Source organism: Tachyglossus aculeatus, chromosome 26 (genome assembly GCF_015852505.1).
Source record: "Tachyglossus aculeatus isolate mTacAcu1 chromosome 26, mTacAcu1.pri, whole genome shotgun sequence".
Taxonomy (NCBI): Eukaryota; Metazoa; Chordata; class Mammalia; order Monotremata; family Tachyglossidae; genus Tachyglossus; species Tachyglossus aculeatus.
This window is the reverse complement of record NC_052091.1, coordinates 18921458-18948908: the sequence shown is the minus strand read 5'-3', so window position 1 is coordinate 18948908 and position 27451 is coordinate 18921458. Positions and strand designations below refer to the sequence as shown.

General features: G+C 50.5%; 2 protein-coding genes and 1 non-coding gene across 3 annotated transcripts in view; 2 read left to right on the top strand and 1 right to left on the bottom strand.

Moving 5' to 3' along the window:
- Nucleotides 1–5093, bottom strand: part of WHAMM (WASP homolog associated with actin, golgi membranes and microtubules) — a 31351-nt gene extending 26258 nt beyond the window's left edge. Inside the window, 2 exon segments of the mRNA XM_038767012.1 lie at nucleotides 1352–1531; nucleotides 5009–5093. Coding sequence (XP_038622940.1) covers nucleotides 1352–1531; nucleotides 5009–5029 — 201 coding nt within the window. The 5' untranslated portion in view covers nucleotides 5030–5093.
- Nucleotides 1812–1884, top strand: TRNAF-GAA. Its single transcript has one exon. It is a non-coding gene; the product is annotated as a tRNA-Phe (tRNA).
- Nucleotides 5094–5113: 20 nt separating the features above from the next.
- FSD2 (fibronectin type III and SPRY domain containing 2) overlaps nucleotides 5114–27451 on the top strand; it is a 43119-nt gene continuing 20781 nt past the window's right edge. Inside the window, exons 1-13 of the mRNA XM_038767011.1 lie at nucleotides 5114–5253; nucleotides 5392–5535; nucleotides 5683–5826; nucleotides 5926–6112; nucleotides 6177–6235; nucleotides 6322–6738; nucleotides 8638–8653; nucleotides 8756–8876; nucleotides 20763–21472; nucleotides 21546–21641; nucleotides 22971–23201; nucleotides 25336–25358; nucleotides 26674–26795. Of these exons, the coding sequence (XP_038622939.1) occupies nucleotides 5114–5253; nucleotides 5392–5535; nucleotides 5683–5826; nucleotides 5926–6112; nucleotides 6177–6235; nucleotides 6322–6738; nucleotides 8638–8653; nucleotides 8756–8876; nucleotides 20763–21472; nucleotides 21546–21641; nucleotides 22971–23201; nucleotides 25336–25358; nucleotides 26674–26795 (2410 nt within the window). The remainder of the gene's footprint in view (nucleotides 5254–5391; nucleotides 5536–5682; nucleotides 5827–5925; nucleotides 6113–6176; nucleotides 6236–6321; nucleotides 6739–8637; nucleotides 8654–8755; nucleotides 8877–20762; nucleotides 21473–21545; nucleotides 21642–22970; nucleotides 23202–25335; nucleotides 25359–26673; nucleotides 26796–27451) is intronic.

The following is a 27451-nucleotide window of genomic DNA, read 5'->3' as shown; positions in this document are numbered from 1 at the left end:
ATACGGCTGATTGAATGAATGAATGCGTCCAACGTGACTATCCTGTCTCTACCCCCGTGCTTGGCACATTGTAAGCACGTAACACATTCCACAGGTATTATGATTATTATCGTAATACTGATTTTGAACGATTTGATTTGAACGATTTTGTAGAAAAATGTTCCGGGCAACAAAAGTATCACCTGAAGAGAGGAGAGACAGGAGGCCAGGAGGCCAGCAGAGAGGCTGATAAAGTTATCAGGATCATTATTACTCTATTTATTCATTTATTTTACTTGTACCTATCTATTCTATTTATTTTATTTTGTTAGTATGTTTGGTTTTGTTCTCTGTCTCCCCCTTCTAGACTGTGAGCCCACTATTGGGAAGGGACTGTCTCTATATGTTGCCAACTTGTATTTCCCAAGCGCTTAGTAATAATAATAATAATAATGGCATTTATTAAGCGCTTACAATGTGCAAAGCACTGTTCTAAGAGCTGGAGGGTTTACAAGGTGATCAGGTTGTCCCACGGGAGGCTAACAGTCTTAATCCCCATTTTACAAGATGAGGTAACTGAGGCACAGAGAAGTTAAATGACTTGCCCAAAGTCACACAGCTAACAATTGGTGGAGTGGGGACTTGAACCCATGACCTCTGACTCCAAAGTACAGTGCTCTGCACACAGTAAGCGCTCAATAAATACAATTGATTGATTGATTATTCACAGTACAGAGAAGCAGCGTGGCTCAGCGGAAAGAGCCCGGGCTTTGGAGTCAGAGGTCGTGGGTTCAAATCCCGGCTCCGCCAACTGTCAGCCGTGTGACCTTGGGCAAGTCACCTAACTTCTCTGGGCCTCAGTTCACTCAGCTGTAAAATGGGGATGAAGACTGTGAGCCCCACGTGGGACAACCTGATCACCTTATATCCTCCCACGCTTAGTACGGTGCTTTGCACATAGTAAGCGCTTAACAAACGCCATCATTATTACCTCAGTACGAAATGGGGATTAAGACGGAAGGTGCCCCACCTGATTTGCTCAAATCCACCCCAGCGCTTAGTACAGTGCCCGGCATTCAACAAGCGCTTAACATACGCCGCAATTATTATCGCAGAAGCATCAACAAGCGCTTAACATACGCCGCAATTATTAATTATCGCAGAAGCAAAGGACCCAAGAGGCGACGGGTACCCAAATCTCCAGCCTGTTGAACGTCGCGTGCTCCCTCGTATCATCGTCATCATCATCAATCGTATTTATTGAGCGCTTACTATGTGCAGAGCACTGTACTAAGCGCTTGGGAAGTACAAGTTGGCAACATATAGAGACAGTCCCTACCCACCAGTGGGCTCACAGTCTAAAAGGGGGAGACAGAGAACAAAACCAAACACACTCACAAAATAAAATAAATAAATAGGATAGATATGTATCCCTGAAGGGCCGCAGTAAATAGCGGTAGAAGTCCGCTGCCTCGAAGACGAGTTCCTGATAAACTCCATCTTCTTCTTCGTAGACCACCAACATTTCCGCAGCAGTGTGGGCCTGGAGGACCTAAGAGACGGGAGGTCACGGGACACCCCAAAATAAGCACTTCACCGATAACAATTATCATTAAGGCGCTGATCAAAGAGCGGTCATTCATCCCATCCTATTTATTGAGCGCTTACTATGTGCAGAGCACTGTACTAAGCGTTTGGGAAGTACAGATTGGCAACATATAGAGACAGTCCCTACCCACCAGTGGGCTCACAGTCTAAAAGGGGGAGACAGAGAACAAAACCAAACATACTCACAAAATAAAATAAATAAATAGGAGAGATATGTATTTGGCGCCGAAATAGCTCAGTTGGGAGAGCGTTAGACTGAAGATCTAAAGGTCCCTGGTTCGATCCCGGGTTTCGGCACGTGCTGTATCATACTTCTCAGCATATCCTTATGGAACTTCGTCTGCGCACTCACAGTTGTTTCACTCTTTAAAACCCAAAACACTATTTATGTAAGGAATAAAGAAGGGCAGAAGGTGGGCTGCCCGGTATCTCTCTCCAATCTTTCCCTCCCTCTGCCCACCCGCCAAGCTAGCTCTCTTCCTCCCTTCAAGGCCCTGCTGAGAGCTCACCTCCTCCAGGAGGCCTTCCCAGACTGAGCCCCTTCCTTCCTCTCCCCCTCGTCCCCCTCTCCATGCCCCCCATCTTACCTCCTTCCCTTCCCCACAGCACCTGTATATATGTATATATGTTTGTACATATTTATTGCTCTATTTATTTTACTTGTACAGATCTATTCTATTTATTTTATTTTGTTAGTATGTTTGGTTTTGTTCTCTGTCTCCCCCTTTTAGACTGTGAGCCCACTGCTGGGTAGGGACTGTCTCTATATGTTGCCAATTTGTACTTCCCAAGCGCTTAGTACAGTGCTCTGCACATAGTAAGCGCTCAATAAATATGATTGATGATGATGATGATGATGATGGTTCTCTGTCTCCCCCTTTTAGACTGTAAGCCCACTGTTGGGTCGGGACCGTCTCTATATGTTGCCAACTTGGACTTCCCAAGCGCTTAGTCCAGTGCTCTGCACATAGTAAGCGCTCAATAAATACGATTGATGATGATGATGATGAGGGTGGAAGTGGAAAGGAAACGGGATCACGGGGAGAGGGATCAGTGTTCAAGGTAAAATTCCTATCGGCTTGCCTCGACAGACAAAAAATTCCCCGGTGAAATGGGCCCACATATTGGAATTATTTAAAACAGTTCAAGAGATGAAGGGGAAACTCTCGCCTCTTCGATTCCATTTCCAGTGGTCAGCGAAGCAGCATGGCTCAGTGGAAAGAGCCCGGGCTTGGGAATCAGAGGTCGTGGGTTCAAATCCCGGCTCCGCCGCTTGTCAGCTGTGTGACTTTGGGCAAGACGCTTGACTCCTCTGGGCCTCAGTCACCTCATCTGTCAAATGGGGATGAAGACTGCGAGCCCCACGTGGGACAACCTGATGACCCTGTGTCTACCCCAGCGCTTAGAGCAGTGCTTGGCACACAGTAAGCGCTTAACAAATACAACCATTATTATTACTAACAAATGTCATCATCATTATTATCACTGTTATTAGCGAAGCAGCGTGGCTCAGTGGAAGGAGCCTCGGCTTTGGAGTCGGAGGTCATGGGTTCAAATTCCGGCTCCGCCAACTGTCAGCTGGGTGACTTTGGGCAAGTCACTTCACTTCCCTATGACTCAGTTCCCTCATCTGTCAAATTGGGATGAAGACTGTGAGCCCCCGCCGTGGGACAACCTGATCACCTTGTAACCTCTCCAGCGCTTAGAACAGTGCTTTGCACATAGTAAGCGCTTTACAAATGCCATTATTATTACTCCAGCGCTTAGAACAGTGCTTTGCACATAGTAAGTGCTTTACAAATGCCATTATTATTATTATTATTATTACCCCAGTGCTTAGAGCAGTGCTTGGCACATAGTAAGCGCTTCACAAATGCCATTGTTATTACCCCAGCGCTTAGAGCAGTGCTTGGCACATAGTAAGCGCTTTACAAATGCCATTATTATTACCCCAGCGCTTGGAGCAGTGATTAGCACATAGTAAGCGCTTTACAAATGCCATTATTATTACCCCAGCGCTTGGAGCAGTGATTAGCACATAGTAAGCGCTTTACAAATGCCATTATTATTACCCCAGCGCTTGGAGCAGTGATTAGCACATAGTAAGCGCTTTACAAATGCCATTATTATTACCCCAGCGCTTGGAGCAGTGATTGGCACATAGTAAGCGCTTTACAAATGCCATTATTATTACCCCAGCGCTTAGAGCAGTGCTTGGCACATAGTGAGTGCTTTACAAATGCCATTATTATTACCCCAGCCTTTAGGGCAGTGCTTGGCACATAGTAAGTGCTTTACAAATGCCATTATTATTACCCCAGCGCTTAGAGCAGTGCTTGACACATAGTAAGCGCTTCACAAATGCCATTATTATTAACCCAGCGCATACAGCAGTGCTTGGCACATAGTAAGCGCTTTACAAATGCCATTATTATTACCCCAGAGCTTAGGGCAGTGCTTGGCACATAGTAAGCGCTTTACAAATGCCATTATTATTACCCCAGAGCTTAGGGCAGTGCTTGGCACATAGTAAGCGCTGTACAAATGCCATTATTATTACCCCAGCGCTTAGGGCAGTGCTTGGCACATAGTAAGCGCTGTACAAATGCCATTATTATTACCCCAGCGCTTAGGGCAGTGCTTGGCACATAGTAAGCGCTTTACAAATGCCATTATTATTACCCCAGAGCTTAGGGCAGTGCTTGGCACATAGTAAGCGCTGTACAAATGCCATTATTATTACCCCAGCGCTTAGGGCAGTGCTTGGCACATAGTAAGCGCTGTACAAATGCCATTATTATTACCCCAGCGCTTAGGGCAGTGCTTGGCACATAGTAAGCGCTTTACAAATGCCATTATTATTACCCCAGAGCTTAGGGCAGTGCTTGGCACATAGTAAGCGCTTTACAAATGCCATTATTATTACCCCAGAGCTTAGGGCAGTGCTTGGCACATAGTAAGCGCTGTACAAATGCCATTATTATTACCCCAGCGCTTAGGGCAGTGCTTGGCACATAGTAAGCGCTGTACAAATGCCATTATTATTACCCCAGCGCTTAGGGCAGTGCTTGGCACATAGTAAGCGCTTTACAAATGCCATTATTATTACCCCAGAGCTTAGGGCAGTGCTTGGCACATAGTAAGCGCTGTACAAATGCCATTATTATTACCCCAGCGCTTAGGGCAGTGCTTGGCACATAGTAAGCGCTGTACAAATGCCATTATTATTACCCCAGCGCTTAGGGCAGTGCTTGGCACATAGTGAGCGCTTACCAAATACAACCATCATGATTATTACAGTAAGCGCTTAACAGTGCCCTAATGATGGTGATGCTGATGAAGTGGCCTGAGCTTTGGGCTGTGCTGGGCGGCCCCCCGGCCCCCTTAGGGGGGTGTGGGTGGGTCTGGGGGGGGTCGCTACCTGTCGGAGCCGCCCCTGCATGGTCCCCCTCCGGCCCTCTCCAAGTAGGCGGGCTCCTTGGGGAGTCCTCGGCCAACAGCAGGTCCAGCAGCACCATTGGGCTTTATGTGTTCCTGCAACACACAAAGCTCCTGCACCTCCTGCAGCTCGTGCAACCCTTGCCCCTCCTGCTGCTCCTGGATCCCCTATAGTTCCTTCAACCCCCCGCAGCTCCTGCACCCCCTGCAGCTGCTGGATCCCCTATAGTTTCTTCAACCCCCGCAGCTCCTGCATCTCGTGCAACCCTTGCCCCTCCTGGATCCCCTATAGTTCCTCCAACCCCCCGCAGCTCCTGGATCCCCTATAGTTCCTTCAACCCCAGGCAGCTCCTGCACCCCCTGCAGCTGCTGGATCCCCTATAATTCCTGCACCCCCCGCAGCTCCTGCATCTCGTGCAACCCTTGCCCCTCCTGCTACTCCTGGATCCCCTATAGTTCCTTCAACCCCAGGCAGCTCCTGCACCCCCTGCAGCTGCTGGATCCCCTATAGTTTCTTCAACCCCCGCAGCTCCTGCATCTCGTGCAACCCTTGCCCCTCCTGCTGCTCCTGGAGCCCCTATAGTTCCTTCAACCCCCCGCAGCTCCTGGATCCCCTATAGTTCCTTCAACCCCAGGCAGCTCCTGCACCCCCTGCAGCTGCTGGATCCCCTATAATTCCTGCACCCCCCGCAGCTCCTGCATCTCGTGCAACCCTTGCCCCTCCTGCTGCTCCTGGATCCCCTATAGTTCCTTCAACCCCCCGCAGCTCCTGCACCCCCTGCAGCTGCTGGATCCCCTATAGTTCCTTCAACCCCCGCAGCTCCTGCATCTCGTGCACCCCTTGCACCTCCTGCAACCCCAAAGCTCCTGGAGCCCCTAAAGTTCCTTCAACCCCCGCAGCTCCTGCACCTCCTGCACCCCCCGCAGCTCCTGCACCCCCTGGATCCCCTATAGTTCCTTCAACCCCCGCAGCTCCTGCACCCCCTGGATCCCCTATGGTTCCTTCAACCTCCGCAGCTCCTGCACCCCCAGGATCCCCAATAGTTCCTTCAACCCCCGCAACTCCTGCACCCCTGGATCCCCTATAGTTCCTTCAACCCCCGCACCTCCTGCACCCCCTGGATCCCCTATAGCCCCTTCAACCCCCGCAGCTCCTCCATCTCGTACAACCCCTGCACCTCCTGCAAGCCCCAAAGCTCCTGCAACTCATGTAGCCCCTGCAGCTCCTGCACCCCCTGTAGCTCCTGGATCTCCTATAGTCCCTTCAACCCCCGCAACTCCTGCACCCCCCCGCAGTTCCCGCACCCCCCCTCCCCGCAGCTCCTGCACCTCGTGCAACCCTTGCACCTCCTGCGACCCCCAAAGCCCCTGCAGCTTCTGCAGCCCCTATGGTTCCTTCAACCCCCGCGGCTCCTGCACCCCCTGGATCCCCTGTAGTCCCTTCAACCCCCGCAGCTCCTGCGCCTTCTCCAACCCCCGCAGTTCCTGCAGCTCCCGCAGTTCCTGCAGCTCCCGCAGCTCCTGCACCTCGTGCAACCCCTGCAACCCCCGCATCCCCCGCACCTCCGGCCGGTCCTGCGGGAGGGAGTCTCTGCCAGCAGGGGCCGGGGTCTACCGGCAGGGGGCGGGATTTTCCTGCAGGGGGCGGGAGCGGCCGGCAGGGGGCAGGATTTTCCGGCAGGGGCCCGGGGCTGCCGGCAGGGGGCGGGGCCTGTAGCCAAGTGGGCGGGGCCGAGGGGAGATGGGCGGGGCTTGGACTGAGGGGCGGGGCCTGTGAGCAGCGCGGCGGGGGGGGGTCAGGGAGCCGGGCCTGCGATCAGAGCGGAGCCTGGAGGAGAGGGGGCGGGGCCTGAGCAAATGGGGCGGGGCCTAGGGGAGAGGGGGCGGGGCCTGTAGTCGGGGGCGGGGCCTGTGGGCGAAGGGGCGTGGCCTAGAGAGGGTACGGAAGGCCAGGGGAGGGGCCTGCCTCTGTGGGCGGGGCCTGAGGAAGGGGCGGGGGCTGACGCGTCGGAGGGACTGGAGGACGAGGGGCGGGGCCTGAAGAAGGGGGCGGGGCCTGAGGGACCCTTGTACTGTGGGCGGGGCATAAAGAAGGGGCGAGGCCGGAGGACAAGGGGCGGGGGCCGGAAGAAGGGGGCGGGGCCGGGGGGGGCTGTTGCTGTGGGCGGGGCCTGAATAAGGGGCGGGGCCGGGTGTCCAGGGGCGGGGGCCCGAATAGGGGGCGGGGCCCAGTGCTGTGGGCGGAGCCTGAAGGGGTGAGACCAGAAGACGAGGGGGCGGGGCCTGGTGCTGGGGGCGGGGCCAGAGGAAGGGGCGGGGCCGGGTGTCCAGGGGCGGGGGCCCGAGGAAGGGGCGGGGCCTAGCGCTGTGGGTGGAGCCTGAAGGGGCGGGACCAGAAGACGAGGGGGCGGGGCCTGGTGCTGGGGGCGGGGCCCGAAGAAGGGGCGGGACCGGAAGACGAGGGGGGCGGGGCCTGGTGCCCAGGGCGGGGCCCGAAGAAGGGGCGGGGCCTAGTGATGTGGGCGGGGCTGAAGATGGGGCGGGACCGGCCGTCCGGGGGCGGGGCCTGCGGCCGTGGGCAGGCTGAGGGGGCGCGGGGTCAAAGCTGTTTATTCTATTTATTTTATTTTGTTGGTATGTTTGGTTTTGTTCTCCGTCTCCCCCTTTTAGACTGTGAGCCCACTGTTGGGTAGGGACCGTCTCTATGTGTTGCCAACTTGTACTTCCCAAGCGCTTAGTCCAGTGCTCTGCACGTAGTAAGCGCTCAATAAATACGACTGATGATGATGATGATCATTCATTCATTCCATCGTATTTATTGAGCGCTGACTGACTGACTGTGTGCAGAGCACTGGGCTAAGCGCTGGGGAAGCCCAAGTCGGCAGCATCTAGAGACGGTCCCTACCCAACAGCGGGCTCCCAGGCTAGAAGGGGGGAGGCAGACGACAAAACAGAACATGCGGACGGGGGTCAAGTCCTCAGAATAAAGACAATTAAAGCTAGATGCAGGTCATTGACAAAATAAATAGAATAGTAAATAGGTGCAAGTAAAATAGAGCACAGATCTATACAAGGGCTGAGGGGAGGGGGAGGAGGAGAGAAAAAGGGGGCTCAGTGTGGGAAGGCCTCCTGGAGGAGGGGAGCTCTCAGGAGGGCTTTGAAGGGAGGAATCAATCAATCAATCGTTAAGCGCTTACTATGTGCAGGGCACTGTTCTAAGTGCTGGGGAGGGGGAATACAAGGTGATCAAGTTGTCCCACGTGGGGCTCCCAGTCTTAATCCCCATTTTACAGATGAGGGAACTGAGGCCCAGAGAAGTGAAGTGACCTGCCCACATGTGGCGGAGCCGGGATTCGAACCCATGACCTCCTACTCCAAAGCCGGGGCTCTTTCCGCTGAGCCACGCTGCTTCTCTAGTCACTCCGCTTATGATATTTGAAAGGCCTCAGGCTGTACACACACATACACAAACACACACACACATACACAGAGGGATGCGCTTCAAGCGCTTAGTACAGTGCCCTGCACACAGTAAGCGCTCAATAAATACGCTTGATGATTTCAAATCCCCTTTAGCGGCGTGTGACATTTTGCCCGGTGACACTTGAGCAGATGTGTAGCCGCTGGGGTGGGAGGGTTGTCTAAATTTACTTCCTTTGCTCACGGCAGGCATGTTGCTATTTGAGGGAAGAGGCCATCTAGGGTTTCGCCTGGGGGCCGAAACCAGTAGCCCCAGTCCGAAAGCTGGCCTGAAAATTCCTATTTTTCCGTTGATTTTGGGGGGGTTTTCCAGCCCGGATTTGGTGCCCCCCTGAACTGGAAGAAGAGAGGACGGATTCTTAAACTGGAAGGCAAGTTTCGAGCCAGTCCCTAACCCATTTCAGATCATGGAGACCGAGCGACGTGCGCGATCCTTGCGGCAAACCGCGTTAGCCGAAAGCTTCATTAAAACTGTGAGCCCACTGTGGGGTAGGGACCGTCTCTATATGTGGCCAACTTGTACTTCCCAAGCGCTTAGTACAGTGCTCTGCACGCAGTAAGCGCTCAAGAAATGCGATTGACGACGGTGACGATTTAAGGGAGGAAAGGGTCAGCGGGAATCGTAAATGTGTTACCGGGCACTGCCGAATTAGGGAAAATGGGGAAAGAGGCTTCCTCTCTTCTTTGGACATTTGCTGGGATACTTCTCTTCCGGAAACAATTAGACTGCTTTGCGCTAGCCACGCTTGGGGAGCAGGTAGGAAGGGGAAATACGGACAAAATATTTTCAGGATGTTTGAAATACAGTGCACTCCTTAACATGGGATGCAGAATAATCATAGTCATAATGCCGGAGGGTCGCGTTCTCAGAATATCAGGGTGGAGAGGTGGAAGTTGATGGATTTTCTTGGTATTCCTGCCAAAATGGGAGATGGAAAAAAAGGCTCTTTTCAGCCCACCTGGGTGAGAACAGTAAGCCCAGGGGTCCCTTCTAGAAATGTTTCAAGTTGTTTTATACGCGTTACCAAATTACGGACGTTTTCTACAACTCCTGCAGCCTTTTTTTTAATGGTATTTGTTAAGCGCTTACTGCGTGCCAGGCACTGTGCTAAGCGCTTGGATAATAGGTTGGACACAGTCCATGTCCCACGTGGGGCTCGCAGTTGTCATCCCCATTTCACCGACGAGGGAACTGAGGCCCGGAGAAGTGCGGTGATTTGCCTGAGGTCCCACAGCGGACAAGTGGCTCACTGGAAAGAGCCCGGGCTTTGGAGTCAGAGGTCATGGGTTCAAAATCCGACCACTCACTCAGTGACCGACAAGTCACGTGTAAATTAGCCTCTGCCCCTCCACAGGGTTCCTAGCCCCATTTGCCCTTCACCTCTTCCCCTATTCTGGTTGTGTTGGAAGTCTGGCAAAAACCTCCCTAATTTTTTCAAAATAATATTTGTCCAGAGTTGACCTTGTGCCTGGCATAAGAGAAGCGGTGTGGCTCGGCGGAAAGAGCCCAGGCTTTGGAGTCAGAGGTCATGGGTTCAAATCCCGGCTGCGCCAACTGTCAGCTGTGTGACTTTGGGCAAGTCACTTCACTTCTCTGGGCCTCAGTTCCCTCATCTGTAAAATGGGGATGAAAACTGTGAGCCCCCCGTGGGACAACCTGATCACCTTGTAACCTCCCCAGCGCTTAGAACAGGGCTTTGCACGTAGTAAGCGCTTAACAAATACCATCATCATCAAGTGGCAGAGCTGGAATTAGAACCCAGGACCCTCTGACTCTTGGCCCGGGCTCTAGTGACTAGGCCACGCTGCTTCTCTGGGGCATTCAATATGAAAGCAAAGGATCGCCAGAAGGCAGGAGGTCTATGACCAAAGCACATACCATTCTCCAATTATTCCACCCTTTCTGTTTCTGTTTTATATATATAAAATATATATATATTTTAGAGTGGTATTAAGTGCTTACTATAATAATAATGGCATTTATTAAGTGCTTACTATGTGCAAAGCACTGCTCTGAGCGCTGGGGAGGTTACAAGTTGATCAGGTTATCCCACGGGGGGCTCACAGTCTTAATCCCCACATTCCAGATGAGGTAACTGAGGCACGGAGAAGTTAAGCGACTGGCCCAAAGTCACATAGCTGACTGGCGGAGCCGGGATTTGAACCCATGACCTCTGACTCCAAAGCCTGGGCTGTTTCCGCCGAGCCACGCTGCTTCTCTTATGCCAAGCACGTGGTAAACTCTGAACAAATATTATTTTTAAAAAATTATGGAGGTTTTTGCCAGACTTCCAACACAACCAGAATAGGGGAAGGGTAAATGGGGCTAGGAATGCTGCGGAGAGGCAGAGGCGAATTTCCGCGTGACTTGTCGGTCACTGAGTGAGCGGTCGGATTATTCGATGCCATCGGCTGAAGACCAGAGGAGGAAGGAGACCAAGAGGAAACGGTTAAAGGCAGAGAGGAAATTCTTCTTCCTAGCCCTGATTTCATTATCATCATCATCAATCGTATTTATTGAGCGCTTACTATGTGCAGAGCACTGTACTAAGTGCTTGGGAAGAACAAATTGGCAACATATAGAGACAGTCCCTACCCAACAGTGGGATCGCAGTCTAAAAGGGGGAGACAGAGAACAAAACCAAACATACTAACAAAATAAAATAAATAGGATAGCTATGTACGAGTAAAATAAATAAATAGAGTAATAAATATGTTCAAACATATATACATATATACGGGTGCTGTGGGGAAGGGAAGGAGGTAAGATGGGGGGATGGAGAGGGGGACGAGGGGGAGAGGAAGGATGGGGATCAGTCTGGGAAGGCCTCCTGATTTGTACAGGGCTCACCAGTCTGAATCCCCATTTTGCAGATGAGGGAACCGAGGCCCAGAGAAGGGAAGCGACTCGCCCAAGGTCATACAGCAGACAAAGCGGCGGAGCCGGGATTAGAACCCGGGTCCTTCCGGCAGCCAGGTCCAGGCTGCAGCCCTCGGGCCGCAATAAATCAATCAATCAATATGATTGATCGATATAACTCGGGCTGTATTCCCAAAGAGCCCCAACAGGAAACGGGGTGGCCTAGTGGAAAGTACACAGGCCTGGCAATCAGGGGACCTGGGTTCTAATCCCGGCTCTGCGCTCGTCTGCTGGGTGTCCTTGGACGAGTCACTTCACTTCTCTGTGCCTCAGTTACCGGATCTATAAAATGGGGATGAAGACTGTGAACCTCATGCGGGAAAGGGCTCCGTCGAGTGCTCTGCACATAGTAAGTGCTCAGTACCTGATTGACCGAAAGGGACTGTGATTAACCTGATGAGCTTGTATCAACCCCAGCGTTTTGTACAGTGTCTGGCACATAGTGCTTAACCAGTGCCCTCGTCCCCCTCTCCATCCCCCCCATCTTACCTCCTTCCCTTCCCCACAACACCTGTATATATGGATATATGTTTGTACATATTTATTACTCTATTTATTTTGCTTGTACATATTTGTTCTATTTATTTTATTTTGTTAGTATGCTTGGTTTTGTCTCCCCCTTTTCGACTGTGAGCCCACTGTTGGGTAGGGACTGTCTCCATATGTTGCCAATTTGTACTTCCCAAGTGCTTAGTACAGTGCTCTGCACATAGTAAGTGCTCAGTACCTGATTGACCGAAAGGGACTGTGATTAACCTGATGAGCTGGTATCAACCCCAGCGTTTTGTACAGTGTCTGGCACATAGTGCTTAACCAGTGCCCTCGTCCCCCTCTCCATCCCCCCCATCTTACCTCCTTCCCTTCCCCACAACACCTGTATATATGGATATATGTTTGTACATATTTATTACTCTATTTATTTTGCTTGTACATATTTATTCTATTTATTTTATTTTGTTAGTATGTTTGGTTTTGTCTCCCCCTTTTCGACTGTGAGCCCACTGTTGGGTAGGGACTGTCTCTATATGTTGCCAATTTGTACTTCCCAAGCGCTTAGTACAGTGCTCTGCACATAGTAAGTGCTCAATACCTGATTGACCGAAAGGGACTGTGATTAACCTGATGAGCTGGTATCAACCCCAGCGTTTTGTACAGTGTCTGGCACATAGTGCTTAACCAGTGCCCTCGTCCCCCTCTCCATCCCCCCCATCTTACCTCCTTCCCTTCCCCACAACACCTGTATATATGGATATATGTTTGTACATATTTATTACTCTATTTATTTTGCTTGTACATATTTATTCTATTTATTTTATTTTGTTAGTATGTTTGGTTTTGTCTCCCCCTTTTAGACTGTGAGCCCACTGTTGGGTAGGGACTGTCTCCATATGTTGCCAACTTGGACTTCCCAAGCGCTTAGTCCAGTGCTCTGCACACAGTAAGCGCTCAATAAATACGACTGATGACGATGACGATGATTGTGATCCAGAAGTGGAGACAGGAGAGAGAGGTTAGGTGACTTGTTCAGCCACAGGCGGATTTCAGTTGACCGCTCGGACTCTGAATTTCTAGTCCCCTCTGCCAGTCGAGAAAGCAGCGTGGCCTAGTGACTAGAGTCCGGGGCTGGGAGTCAGAAGGACCTGGGTTCGAATCCCAGGTCCGCCGCTTGTCTGCTGGGTGACCTTGGGCCAGTCACTTCACTCTCCTGGGCCACCGTGACCTCGTTTGTAAAATGGAGATTACCAGTCAGCCGGTCAGTCGTATTTATCGAGCGCTTCCGAGGTGCGGAGCGCTGTATTAAGTGCTTGGGAGAGGACGGTAGAGGGGCAGCGTGGCTCGGTGGAAAGAGCCCGGGCTTTGGAGTCAGAGGGCATGGGTTCGAATCCCGGCTCTGCCGCTGGTCAGCTGGGTGACTTCGGGCGAGTCACTTCACTTCTCCGGGCCTCGGTTCCCTCGTCTGGAAAATGAGGTTGAAGACTGTGAGCCCCCCGTGGGACAACCCCATCACCTTGTAACCTCCCCAGCGCTTAAAACAGTGCTTTGCACATAGTAAGTGCTTAATAAATGCCATTATTATTATTACAGTAGAACAGTAAGCAGACACAATACACTGTAGAGCCCCATGTGTGGCTCTATTATTAGTCCCCTCATTTCCTCTAGACTGTAAGCTCACTGTGGGCAGGGAATGTGTCTTCTATTGTTAAATTGTCCCCTCCCAAGCACTTAGTACAGTTCTCTGTGCCTCAGTTCCCTCATCTGTCAAACGGGGATGAAGACTGTGAGCCCCCCCGTGGGACAACCTGATCACCTTGTATCCTCCCCAGTGCTTAGAACAGTGCTTGGCACATAGTAAGCGCTTAATAAATGCCATCATCATCATTATTATTATTATTATTATGTGGGACACTGGCTGTGTCCAACCTGATTTCTTGCATCTAAGAGAAGCAGCATGGCATAGTGGGCAGAGCACCAGTGTGGGAGTCAGAAGGTCATGGGTTCTAATCCTGGCTCTGCCACTTGTCTGCTGTGTGACCTTTGGGCAAGTCACTTCACTTCTCTGGGTCTCAGTTACCTCATGTGTAAAGTGGGGACTGAGCCTGTCCCACATGGGACAAGGGACTGTGTCCAACTCGATTTGCTTCTATCCACCCCAGCGCTTAGTACAGTGCCTGGCACATAGCAAGCACTTAATAAATACCATAATTACTGTATGGCTCAGTGGAAAGTGCACGGGGTTTGGAGTCAGAGGTCATGGGTTCAAATCCCAACTCTGCCACTGGTCAGCTGTGTGACTTCAGGCGAATCACTTCACTTCTCTGGGCCTCGGTTCCCTCATCTGTAAAATGGGGATTAAGACTGTGAGCCCCCCGTGGGGCAACCTGATCACCTTGTAACCTCCCCAGCACTTAGAACATAGTAAGCATCATTAATGCCATCATTATTATTATCATTATTATTATTATTACTACTTCTGTGCTTAGTCCAGTGCCTGGCACGTAGTAAGCGCTGAACAAATACTATTTTTAAAAAATTATCGAGGTTTTTGCCAGACTCCCAACACAACCAGAATAGGGGACGAGGTGAAGGGTAAATGGGGCTGGGAACCCTGCGGAGAGGCAGAGATTAATTTACGAGTGACTTGTTGGTCACTGATGGCCGATGCCATCAGCCGAAGACCAGTTGATTCCAGAGGAGGAAGGAGACGAAGAGGAAATTCAGAAGAAACGGTTAAAGGCAGAGAGGAAATTCTTCTTCCTAGCCCTGGCCCTGCCTCATTGACTTCATCTGGAAAATGGGGATTGAGTTCGGGTGAGCCCCATGTGGGACTGGGACTGCGTCCAACCGGATTAGCTTGTATCCGCCCCAGTGCTTTGTACAGTGCTTGACACGTAGTAAGCACTTAACGAATGCTATTTGAAAAAGAGAGATTCCAGCCAGCATGGAAGTCAGAAAATAATAATAATAATAATAATAATAATAACAATAATAATGGCATTTGTTAAGCGCTTACTATGTGCAAAACACTGTTCTAAGCGCTGGAAAAGCCACCATGGTTGGGAAAGGGCTGGGGACTTTGTTTTGCTGATGGTACGTGGGCTCCTGGGAGGTAATAATAATAATAATAACTGCAGTAGTTCTCAAGCGCTTACTATGTGCCAAGCACTGGATACAAGCAAAAAGGTTGGACACAGTCCCCGTCCCCCGTGGGGCTCCCGCTCTCAATCCCCATTTTCCAGATGAGGGGACCGAGTCCCAGAGAAGTGAAGTGACTTGCCCAAGGTCACACAGCAGGCAAGTGGCGGGGCTGGGATTAGAACTCATGACCTTCTGAGTCTCGGGCCCTTGCTCCGTCTACAACTTAGGAGTGGAAGGAAACCTCACGGACCCTGCGGTGTGTTTAAGCGGGTTTGTCAGAGAAAAGTTTATTTCTACAGGCGCTAGTAGGGAGAGGTTCTCTTAGTACAAGCGCTTAGTACAGTGCTCTGCACATCATAAGCGCTCAATAAATACGATTGAATGAATGGTCAAGGCCAGTGAGAATCAGCATGGCGTAACGGATAGAGCCCGGGCCTGGGAATCAGAGTCATGAGTTCTAATCCCGGCCCCTCCAATCAATCAATCAATCGTATTTATTGAGCGCTTACTGTGTGCAGAGCACTGTACTAAGCGCTTGGGAAGTACAAGTTGGCAACATATAGAGACGGTCCCTACCCAACAGTGGGCTCACAGTCTAAAAGGGGGAGACAGAGAACAAAACCAAACAGACTAACAAAATAAAATAAGTAGAATAGATATGTACAAGTAAAGTAAATAGAGTAATAAATATGTACAAACATATATACATATACACCGGTGCTGTGGGGAAGGGAAGGAGGTAAGATGAGGGGATGGAGAGGGAGAGGAAGGAAGGGGCTCAGTCAGGGAAGGCCTCCTGGATGTGAGCTCTCAGTAGGGCCTTGAAGGGAGGAATCAATTAATCAATCAATCAATCGTATTTATTGAGCGCTTACTGTGTGCAGAGCACTGGACTAAGTGCTTGGGAAGTACAAGTTGGCAACGTATAGAGACGGTCCCTACCCAACAGTAGGCTCACAGTCTAAAAGGGGGAGACAGAGAACAAAACCAAACATACTAACAAAATAAAATAAATAGAATAGATATGTACAAGTAAAATAAATAAATAAATAAATAGAGTAATAAATATGTACACAGGTGCTGTGGGGAATAATAATAATAATCGGCATTTGTTAAGCGCTTACTATGTGCAAAGCACTGTTCTAAGCGCTGAGCACAGAAGGGAAGGAGGTAAGATGGGGGGGATGGAGAGGGGGACGAGGGGGAGAGGAAGGAAGGGGCTCAGTCAGGGAAGGCCTCCTGGAGGAGGTGAGCTCTCAGTAGGGCCTTGAAGGGAGGAAGAGAGCTAGCTTGGCGGTCTGCTGTGTGACCTCGGGCAGGTCACTTCACTTCTCCGGGCCTCAGTTACCTCATCTGGAAAATGGGGCTTGAGACTGCCAGCCCCACACGGGACAGGGACGGGGTCCAAACCAGATCTGTCTGTATCCACTCCAGCGCTTAGTACAGCGCCTGGCACCTAGTAAGCACTTAACAAATGCCACAATTATTAAAATTAGCTCAACTCCACGCAATACAAGAGTTTCTTTCTACATAGCTGGTCGAGCATCCGAGGTTCGCACGTGACCCAAGGGCACAATACGGGGTGTAAACGCTCTTAAGAGAAACAGCGGGCCATTTCTACTCAGCTCACTGCTTGGCCCTGCCTGGTTCTCCTCGTTATAGGGGTCTGGTGGCCAGGGGTCTTTGACCTTGCTGTGGGAAGATCGGCTCCATCCTTTCTCAAACCCCTGACAGGCCAGATTTCCCGATAAGGCGGACATCTGGACAGGGGAAACGGAGGAGGAGACCCCCCGTGAGGTGCCCGTTTTGCGGAAATGGCGGCTTGGCCAGACAAGATGGAGTCCGGCCTTAAAGGCCTGTCACGTTCCACCATTTCTAGCGACTCTAGTCACCGCGGTTAATCGTGAATAAAGCATGGGACTAGGAGTCCGAAGGTCATGGGTTCTAGTCCTGGCTCTGCCACTTATCTCCTGGGTGACCTTGGGTACTCCTCTGGGCCTCAGTTACCTCACCCGTGGAGCCCCACGTGAGACAAGGACTGCGTCCAACCCGTTTTGATTGTACCCACCCCAGCGCTTGGTACCGTGTCAGCGCTTAGCGAACGCTGTAATTATTATTATTATTGCTTAAGATGGCTAGGAGACAGTCAAGCGGGCCTAGAGGCTCAGAGGGGACGGTCTGAATGGGAAGGAGCAAATGCAAGGCCCAGACCTCTTGTGCTTCCACACTGGGCAGGTGGAGGAGGAAGCTCCCGGTTTCCCCAGGCTGAGACCGTGGCCACGGTCCGGTGGCAGTCGTCCACCAAGGATGCCCACCACGGGTCTGGGGCAGTGGGGAGAATTCGAGGCCAGTGGGTATGAAGCCTCCACTGACCTCCGCCATCTTCCACGAAAGGAGCCTCCATCATCATCATCATCATCATCAATCGTATTTATCGAGCGCTTACTATGTGCAGAGCACCGTACTAAGCGCTTGGGAAGTACAAATTGGCAACAACACCACCGACATCCACCCTACTCCCTGCAAGGAGCCCCAACCTGAGGGGGCCAGCCGAGCTGGAGAGGATTTCTCAGCCCCGTGTTGCCCTCCAGGGCAAGAGTCCAGGCTCCACAGTGACCCCCACCAACATCATCATCATCATCAATCGTATTTATTGAGCGCTTACTGTGTGCAGAGCACTGTACTAAGCGCTTGGGAAGTACAGGTTGGTAACATATAGAGACAGTCCCTACCCAGCAGTGGGCTCACAGTCTAAAAGGGGGAGACAGAGAACAAAACCAAACCTACTAACAAAATAAAATAAATAGAATAGATATGTACAAGTAAAATAAATAGAGTAATAAATATGTACAAACATATATACATATATACAGGCGCTGTGGGGAAGGGAAGGAGGTAAGATGGGGGGGATGGAGAGGGGGACGAGGGGGAGAGGAAGGAAGGGGGTCAGTGTGGGAAGGCCTCCTGGAGGAGGTGAGCTCTCAGTAGGGCTTTGAAGGGAGGAAGAGAGCTAGCTTGAAGTTTGTGGGGAGGGAGGGCATTCCAGGCCCGGGGGATGACGTGGGCCGGGGGTCGATGGCGGGACAGGCGAGAACGAGGCACGGTGAGGAGATTTGCAGCGGAGGAGCGGAGGGCGCGGACTGGGCTGGAGAAGGAGAGAAGGGAGGTGAGGTAGGAGGGGGCGAGGGGATGGACAGCCTTGAAGCCCAGGGTGAGGAGTTTCTGCCTGATAGTGTCTGGCATGTGGTAAGCACTTAACAAATACCACAGTTTTTATTATTATTATTGTTGTTATTATTATTAGTCTCGGGCCATGAAGGCCACCAGCCCCAGGAATGCCGGGGATTTCCAGCGGGAATTTTCCGTCCCGGTTCTACTTCCTCAGTACCTTCCTTCCGTGCCCAGGGGTGCTTACAAGGCCTGCCGTCTCCCTGCCCTGCCGTCAGGCAGCAGACAAGGAGGTTTGCCCTCTTGGAGGCGAGGTGATGTGGGAAGCGGAGAGGCATGGTGGGACATGGGCTGAGGTGGATCTGATCCGATTGGATCAGCGCTTAGAACAGTGCTTTGCACATAGTAAGCGCTTAATAAATGCTATTAAGAAGAAGAAGATTGGATCTCCCCCAGGGTTTGGAACAAGGTGTTCCCTGTTGGAGGTGTGGCACCCCACAGGGAGCAGGGGGACATGGAGGGAGATAGGATGAGTGAGATTGAAGCCTCACCCTGGGCTTCAAGGCTGTCCATCCCCTCGCCCCCTCCTCCCTCACCTCCCTTCTCTCCTTCCCCAGCCCAGCCCGCACCCTCCGCTCCTCTGCCGCCGCTCACCTCCTCGATGGGCCTCGTTCTCGCCCGGCCCACGTCCTTCCCCTGGCCCGGAATTCCCTCCCTCTGCACATCCGCCAATCTCGCTCTCTTCCTCCCTTCAAAGCCCTCCTGAGAGCTCACCTCCTCCAGGAGGCCTTCCCAGACTGAGCCCCCTTTTTCCTCTCCTCCTCCCCGTCGCCCCCACCCTCTGCCCTACCTCCTTCCCCCCGACAGTACTTGTATACATTTGTAGATTTATTACTCTATTTATTTTACTTGTACATATTCACTGCTCTATTTTACCAAGCGCTTAGTACAGTGCTCTGCACATAGTAAGCGCTCAATAAATACGATTGATGATTAATGATGTGCATATAGCTATAATTCTATTTATTCTGGTGGTTCTGACACCCGTCTCCATGTTTTGCTTTGTTGTCTGTCTCCCCCTTCTAGACTGTGAGCCCGTTGTCAGGTAGGGACCGTCTCTATATGTTGCCGACTTGTAATAATAATAATAATAATAATAATGATAATAATAATAATAATAATAATTGGCATTTATTAAGCGCTTACTATGTGCAAAGCACTGTTCTAAGCGCTGGGGAGGGTGATCAGGTTGTCCCATGTGGGGCTCACAGTCTTAATCCCCATTTTACAGATGAGGTAACTGAGGCCCGGAGAAGTGAAGTGACTTGCCCAAGATCACACAGCAGACATGTGGCAGAGTGGGGATTCGAACCCATGACCTCTGACTCCAAAGCCCGTGCTCTTTCCACTGAGCCACGCTGCTTCTCTTCTTGTACTTCCCAAGCGCTTAGTACCGTGCCCTGCACACAGTAAGCGCTCAATAAATACGATTGAATGAATGAATGAATTTGATTGGGTTGGTTTGTTTGGAACAAGAAGGTTTGCCATCTTAATAATAATAATAATTATGGTACTGAAGTGCTTACTCTGTGCCGGGCATTGCCGTAAGCACTGGAGTAGATAGAAGGTAATCGCACGTGGGGCTCACACTCTTCATCCCCATTTTCCAGATGAGGGAACTGAGGCCCAGAGAAGTGAAGTGACTTGCCCAAGGTCACCCGACAGACGCTTGGCAGAGCCGGGATTAGAACCCAGGCCCTTCAGACTTTTGGTTAGTATGTTTGGTTTTGTTCTCTGTCTCCCCCTTTTAGACCGTGAGCCCGCCGTTGGGTAGGGGCTGTCTCTATACGTTGCCAACTTGTACTTCCCAAGCGCTTAGTACAGTGCTCTGCACACAGTAAGCGCTCAATAAAACGATTGATGGATTGATTGATTCCAGGCCTGGAGGCGTGATGGCCGGCCCAAGGCGGGCAGAGGGGCAGGATGGGGGACAGACCGAGTTGGATCCGATTTGATCGGATCTACCCTAGCGATCGGCCTACTGCTTGGCCGATCGTAAGCGCTTAACAAGTACCGCATTGATGATGATGATGGTCACGGGGGGGCCCTGGTTGCCCCTTCAGCTCCTGCAGCCCCCACAGTCTCCCCTTGGTACCCACGGTAAGCGCTCAATAAATACGACTGAATGAATGGGAGTGGGGGCAAAGAGGCCCGGCAACACTTGGAGAGAATATCTGAGCCCACTGTTGGGTAGGGACTGTCTCCATATGTTGCCAATTTGTACTTCCCAAGCGCTTAGTACAGTGCTCTGCACATGGTAAGCGCTCAATAAATACGACTGAATGAATGGGAGTGGGGGCAAAGAGGCCCGGCAACACTTGGAGAGAATATCTGAGCCCACTGTTGGGTAGGGACCGTCTCTATATGTTGCCAATTTGTACTTCCCAAGCGCTTAGTACAGTGCTCTGCCCATAGTAAGCGCTCAATAAATACGATTGATGATGATGATGATGATGATGTCCTCCCGCTCCAGGACCCGCTCCGAGAAGCGTCTCATCCCCCTGGACTCTGGGATCCATGATAGAGGAGGCGGCGGAGGAGGAGGAGGAAGAGGCGGCCGGCTCGACCCTCCGGTTGGGCGGGGAGGCGTCTGTGGACCCCGCGGGTGACGTCCGGCCTGGAGGCCTCACTTTCTACCACATGGATCTCTACGATTCCCAAGACAGACCGAAATTCTTCCCGGAAAAGCCGGCTGGGCCCCAGAGGGGTCAAGAGATGACGCGAGACCGAGAGGACGGAGAGGGGGGCCCGGAGCCCCCCTCCAGCGACAGCCGGAGGGAAGCGGAGGAGCCGGCTTGGACGCGCGGCCTGGACGGGGACGAGGCCGGCCTCCCGCTCGGGGCCGGGGCGGCCGGTCCTCAGGCTCACTGGCCGCCCCCCGAAGAACAGGACTACTGGGCGGACCCCTCGGAAGGGGAAGAAGAAGGCGAGGGGGTGGGGGGCCGCGGCGGCCGAGGGTCCCCGGGCAGACCCCGGCCGCCGCGGGACGTGTATCGGTATCTCCGGGGCCGGTCCGGCGAAGACTTCGAGTGCTACGTCATCCCGGAGGAAGACGACGAAGAGGAGGCCGAAGACGTTTTCTGCGTCACCTGCCGGACCCCAGTCCGGCCCGTCGAGGTGGCGCTGGGCGAGCACAAGGAGCACGAGGTCGCCCAGCTCGCCGACGCCATTGAGAGCGCCAAGGTAAGTCGGCCTTCCCTCCTCCCGTCTCCCCCTTCCCCTTTCGGGGGCTCAAAGGGGGGGTTCTTCCCGACAGGACGAAGTCTACAGGAACGTGGACAGGCTGGAAGAGCAGATTGCGCAGATGGAAAATTTCGCAAGCCACTTGGAGGAAGTTTTCATCACGGTGGAGGTGAGGGGATGCTTTGGGGGGGCGCGTACTGGGCCTCAGTTACCTCACCTGTGAAATGGAAGTTGAGACCGTGAGCCCCCATAGGACTGGGACTGTGTCCGACCCGATTTGCTTGTCTCCACCCCAGCGCTTAGTACGGTGCCTGGCCCACAGTAAGCGCCTAACAAAAACCACAATTATTATTATTACCCCCACCCTCCCTGGCAGCTCGGAGGCCCGGTGGGTTGGCAAAGTTCCCCAGAGCCCAGGGCGGGGGTTTCTAAGCTCTCGCCCGAGCCAGACGCGTGTGGGAGGGCTGACCTCTATTTATTTAGTTTATTTGTACATATTTCACCTGTATATATGTATATATGTTTGTACGTATTTTTTACTCTATTTATTTATTTATTTTATTTGTACATATCTATTCTATTTATTTTATTTTGTTAGTATGTTTGGTTTTGTTCTCTGTCTCCCCCTTTTAGACTGTGAGCCCACTGTTGGGTAGGGACTGTCTCTGTATGTTGCCAATTTGTACTTCCCAAGCGCTTAGTACAGTGCTCTGCACATAGTAAGCGCTCAATAAATACGATTGATGATGATGATGATGATGATATTTATTCGATTTATTTTATTTTGTTAGTATGTTTGGTTTGGTTCTCTGTCTCCCCCTTTTAGACTGTGAGCCCACTGTTGGGTAGGGACTGTCTCTATGTGTTGCCAATTTGTACTTCCCAAGCGCTTAGTACAGTGCTCTGCACATAGTAAGCGCTCAATAAATACGATTGATGATGATGATGATGATGATATTTATTCGATTTATTTTATTTTGTTATTATGTTGAGTTTTGTTGTCTGTCTCCCCCTTCTAGACTGTGAGCCCGCCGTCGGGAAGGGACCGTCTCTAGATGTTGCCAGCTTGTACTTCCCAAGCGCTTAGTCCAGTGCTCTGCACACAGTAAGCGCTCAATAAATACGATTGAATGAATGAATGAATGGATGACCTGAGACTCCGAGCGGATCCATCATCAATCGTATTTATTGAGCGCTTACTATGTGCAGAGCACTGTACTAAGCGCTTGGGAAGTACCAATTGGCAACATATAGAGACAGTCCCTACCCAACAGTGGGCTCACAGTCTAAAAGGGGGAGACAGAGGACAAAACCAAACATCCTCACAAAATAAAATAAATAGAATAGATACGTACAAATAAAATAAATAGAGTAATAAATACGTACAAACATATACACATAATCCAGCACCCCCGGTACCGTCCGTCGCGCTTGCCTGAAGGTTCGAGGACCGACGGGGCACGGGGATGTAAGGCGAGTTCGAAACCCTGTTCCGCAGGAGAATTTTGGGCGGCAGGAGCAGGACTTCGAGGTGCATTACAACGAGGTCTTAGAGGCGCTCGCCCAGAAATACGAAGAGAAGATACAAGCCCTGGGCGAAGAGAAGAGAGAGAAGCTGGAAGCGTTGTACGGCCAGTTGGTCAGTTGTGGAGAAAACCTGGACACCTGCAAGGAACTGATGGAGACCACTGAGGAAATCTGCCACCAAGAGAAGGTGGATTTCATCAAGGTAAACAAGACTCCGGGGCGCGGGGGTGTCGGGAGGGGGCAGATAATAATAATAATAACGATGATTGGCATTTGTTAAGCGCTTACTATGTGCACAGCACTGTTCTACGCGCCGTGGGAGGGGATACGAGGTGATCAAGTTGTCCCACGGGAGGCTCACAGTCTTAATCCCCATTTTCCAGATGAGGTAACTGAGGCCCAGAGAAGTGACTTGCCCAAAGTCACACGGCAGACATGTGGCGGGGCCAGGATTCGAACCCATGACCGCTGACTCCAAAGCCCGGGCTCTTACCACTGAGCCACGCTGCTTCTCCAGTCATAATAGCAGGCACTGCTCCGCACACAGTAAGCGCCCAATAAATACGATTAAATGAATGAATCAACTGTTTGCCATTCCCCTTTTGGCTGGAGGGAAGTGAAGTGACTTGCCCAAAGTCACACGGCAGACATGTGGCGGGGCCGGGATTCGAACCCATGACCGCTGACTCCAAAGCCCAGGCTCTTTCCACTGAGCCGCGCCGCTTCTCGAGGGGGTGGTCTCTGTTGCCGAGTAACTCTAGGGATCGTCATCAGTCGTATTTATTGAGCGCTTACTGTGTGCAGAGCACTGTACTAAGCGCTTGATCCAAAGCAGAGTCAGCTGTCGGTGGAGGGAAACCCTCAGACCACTCTCCACATCCCCAACTCGGGGAACTTTGGAGAGGCAGCGTGGTTACGGGCTTGGGAGTCAGAGGTCATGAGTTCTAATCCCGGCTCCGCCACTTAGCTGTGTGACTTTGGGCAACGTCTCTGGGCCTCAGTTCCCTCATCTGTAAAACGGGGATTAAGCATGTGAGCCCCACGTGGGACAACCTGATTACCTTGTATCTTCCCCGGCGCTTCGAACAGTGCTTGGCACATAATAAACGCTTAACAAATGCCATTATTATTATTATTCCCAACTCAAGAACTTTATTAAACTCAAGAAGGAGGAAGTACAGAAGCTGGTTCATTCGATCGCATTTACTGAGTGCTTTCTATGTGCAAAGCACTGTGCTAAGCACTTAAGCCTGTCCCCTTTTTCCCCTGAATGGAGCCCCCTCTTTCCTCCCCCACCTCAAAATCGTTGGCCCTCGTCATCGGTTGTAGGCTTAGACTGCGAGCCCCACGTGCGACAGGGACTGTGTCTCACCTGATTAATTTGTATCTACCCCAGTATTTGGTACATAGGAAATGCTTAATCAATATAATAATAATGATAATAGTAATAATAATTATAGTGATAATAAGCATGGCCCAGTGGATAGAGCTTGGGCCTGAGAGCCAGAAGGACCTGGGTTCTAATCACGGCTCTATCGCTTGCCTGCTGAGTGACCTCTGGCAAGTCGCTTCACTTCTCTGGGCCTCAGTTCCCTCGTCTGTAAAATGGGGGTGAAGACTGTGAGCCCCACGGGGGGCAGGGACCGCGTCCAAACGGAAATCTTGTAGAACAGTGCCTGGCACAGAGTGAATACTTAACAGACACCATTAAAACCAATAATACGCTAAGCCCTAGTCATTCCGCCAATTTTCACCCCCCGATTAAAAACTCAAGCAGGTTTTCCATCCTATCCCAAACAGCCTCCCCATCTCCCCCTTCGGAGGCTCCTGTTCCAGATCGGAATTGTAGTGGGAAAAGCCTTTTCCCAAACCCCCGATTAAAAACTCAAGCAGGTTTTCCATCCTATCCCAAACAGCCTCCCCATCTCCCCCTTCGGAGGCTCCTGTTCCAGATTGGAATTGTAGTGGGAAAAGCCTTTCCCCAAACTAAGGAACAGGTGGTGTTTCCCTGGGGAAACTGAGTTCAGCCGGGAGCGGAACCCGCGGTTAATTCAATGCCTGGGAAAGGATGACTCCATCATGGACCAGCACACGCCTGTGGCTTTGAGTTCAAACTGCTCTCAGCTGGAACAAATCGATTAATTGTATTTATCGAGCCCCTCCTGGGTGCAGAGCGCTGTACTAAGTGCTTGGGAGTTGGTAGACATTTTCCCTGTCCCCAGCAAGCTTGCGGACTGAATGAAAATTAATCTAATGCCGTTTGGTTTGGGTAAACAACCCGAATTCGTCCAAAGGAGCCCCTTTTTGGACTCAAAATCTCTTTTTCCTCTTCCCAGGATGCAGTTGTTATGGCTGACAGGTAATAATGAGGCTCGTGTCTTTTGATTCTGTATGCCCTGTTGTAAAACAATTGCCTTCCAGGGATTTCTTCTTTCAAGTGAGTATCTTAAACGCCAACCCAGGCAACCAGGGTTCTATCGAGGGGAAGATTTGTAGGGTTATATCTGACTTTACCGGATTTTTTTATAGCATTTATTAAGCGCTTACTATGTGCAAAGCACTGTTCTAAGCGCTGGGGAGGTTACACGGTGATCAGGGTGTCGCCGCAGGTCTGGGTTTCCTTTCAAGAAGGGTGAAATCACCCCAAAACCCGAAATTGTTAAGTTTTTCCTAAAGCGTTCTCAGTGCAAATGGTTTGAAATTAATCTAGAAATCCATCCCGATCTGGCATCCAAGCCCTAGGACAGCACAGCAGAGAAGCAGTGTGGTGTAGTGGATAGAGTGAGGACCTGAGTTCTAATTCCGACATCGCCACTTGTCGGCCGTGTGACCGTGGGGACGTCACTTCACTTTTCTGGGCCTCAACTGCCTCACCTGTAAAATGGGAGTTGAGACCGTGAGCCCCATGTAGGACACCCGTCTCCCCCTTCTAGGCTGTGAGCCCATTGTTGGGTAGGGACCGTCTCTATATGTTGCCGACTTGGACTTCCCAAGCGCTTAGTCCAGTGCTCTGCACACAATAAGCGCTCAATAAATACGACGGAATGAATGAATGAATGCGAGACGGGGACTGTGCCTAACCCGATTTGCTCATATCCATCCCAGCGCTTAGTACAGTGACTGGCGCATAGTAGGAGCTGAACAAATACCATGATAATTATTATTCTCTGTGCCTCAGTTACCTCATCTCTAAAACGGGGGGCCCCGTGTGGGACAGGGACTAGCTCCCAGCGCTTAACACAGGGCCTGGCACATAGAAAGCCCTTAACAAAGATCATTAGAAATATACGGAAAAAAATAATAATCCATCAATCGTATGTATTAAGCGCTTACTTTGTGCAGAGCACTGTACTAAGAGCTTGGGAAGTACAAGTTGGGAACATATAGAGACAGTCCCTACCCAACAGTGGGCTCACAGTCGAAAAGGGGGAGACGGAGAACAAAACCAAATGTACTAACAAAATAAAATAAGTAGAATAGATATGGACAAGTAAAATAAATAAATAGAGTAATAATGAGAGCCCTGTTTGGCCCATCTGTTGGGTTACACTGTAGGGTCACTACTTCAAAGGCTGGACCCTCTCCCTCCCACCACCAGCCCGGATTCCAGCCGGGGTCTTGGAGGTGAGGTGGCTCCGGGCATCCCAACGCTGGGTTTTCCTTCGAACCCGCAGACTAGGAGAATTCCTGAAGACGAGAACCGAGGTGGAGTTTTCGGCCCGCCCCGATTTCAGAGACCAAACGATTGATTTCTCTGAGGTCGAGCAGCTGATGGACGCCTTTCACACGCTCACAGGTAGCCTCTGTCCCCCGGGGGTGAAAAGGGCGGGCGGTGCTTGCCCTTGGGGAAATGGCCATTGTGGGAATTTGTATTATTATTGTAGAAATATTAATCATAAGAATGGTATTTGTTACGCACTTACTATGTACAGAATATCATAATATTTAATTATTAATATAATAGAAATAGTAATAGTAGCATTTATTAAGTACTTACTAGGTAACGGCACTGTACTAAGCACTGGGGTGAATTTACGCACTTACTATGCACAAAATATTTAATTATTAATAATATTATTAATATCAATATTAATATTAATTAATTAATCATAATACAATACAATATATAATATAATGTATATTATATAATATATATTATATAATATAATATATATTATATTATGTTATATTATATTACATCATTCTATATGTATATAAATATATCATGTTATATTATATATTATAATACATTATATTATATAATATATATAATTGCATAATATGATATTATATAGTATAATTATAATATAATTAATTATAATATTAATATTAATTAATAATATTAATATTATTAATATATTATGATAAAATTTAATTGTTAATGTAATAGAAATAGTAATAGTAGTATTTATTAAGTACTTACTAGGTAACGGCTCTGTACTAAGCACTGAA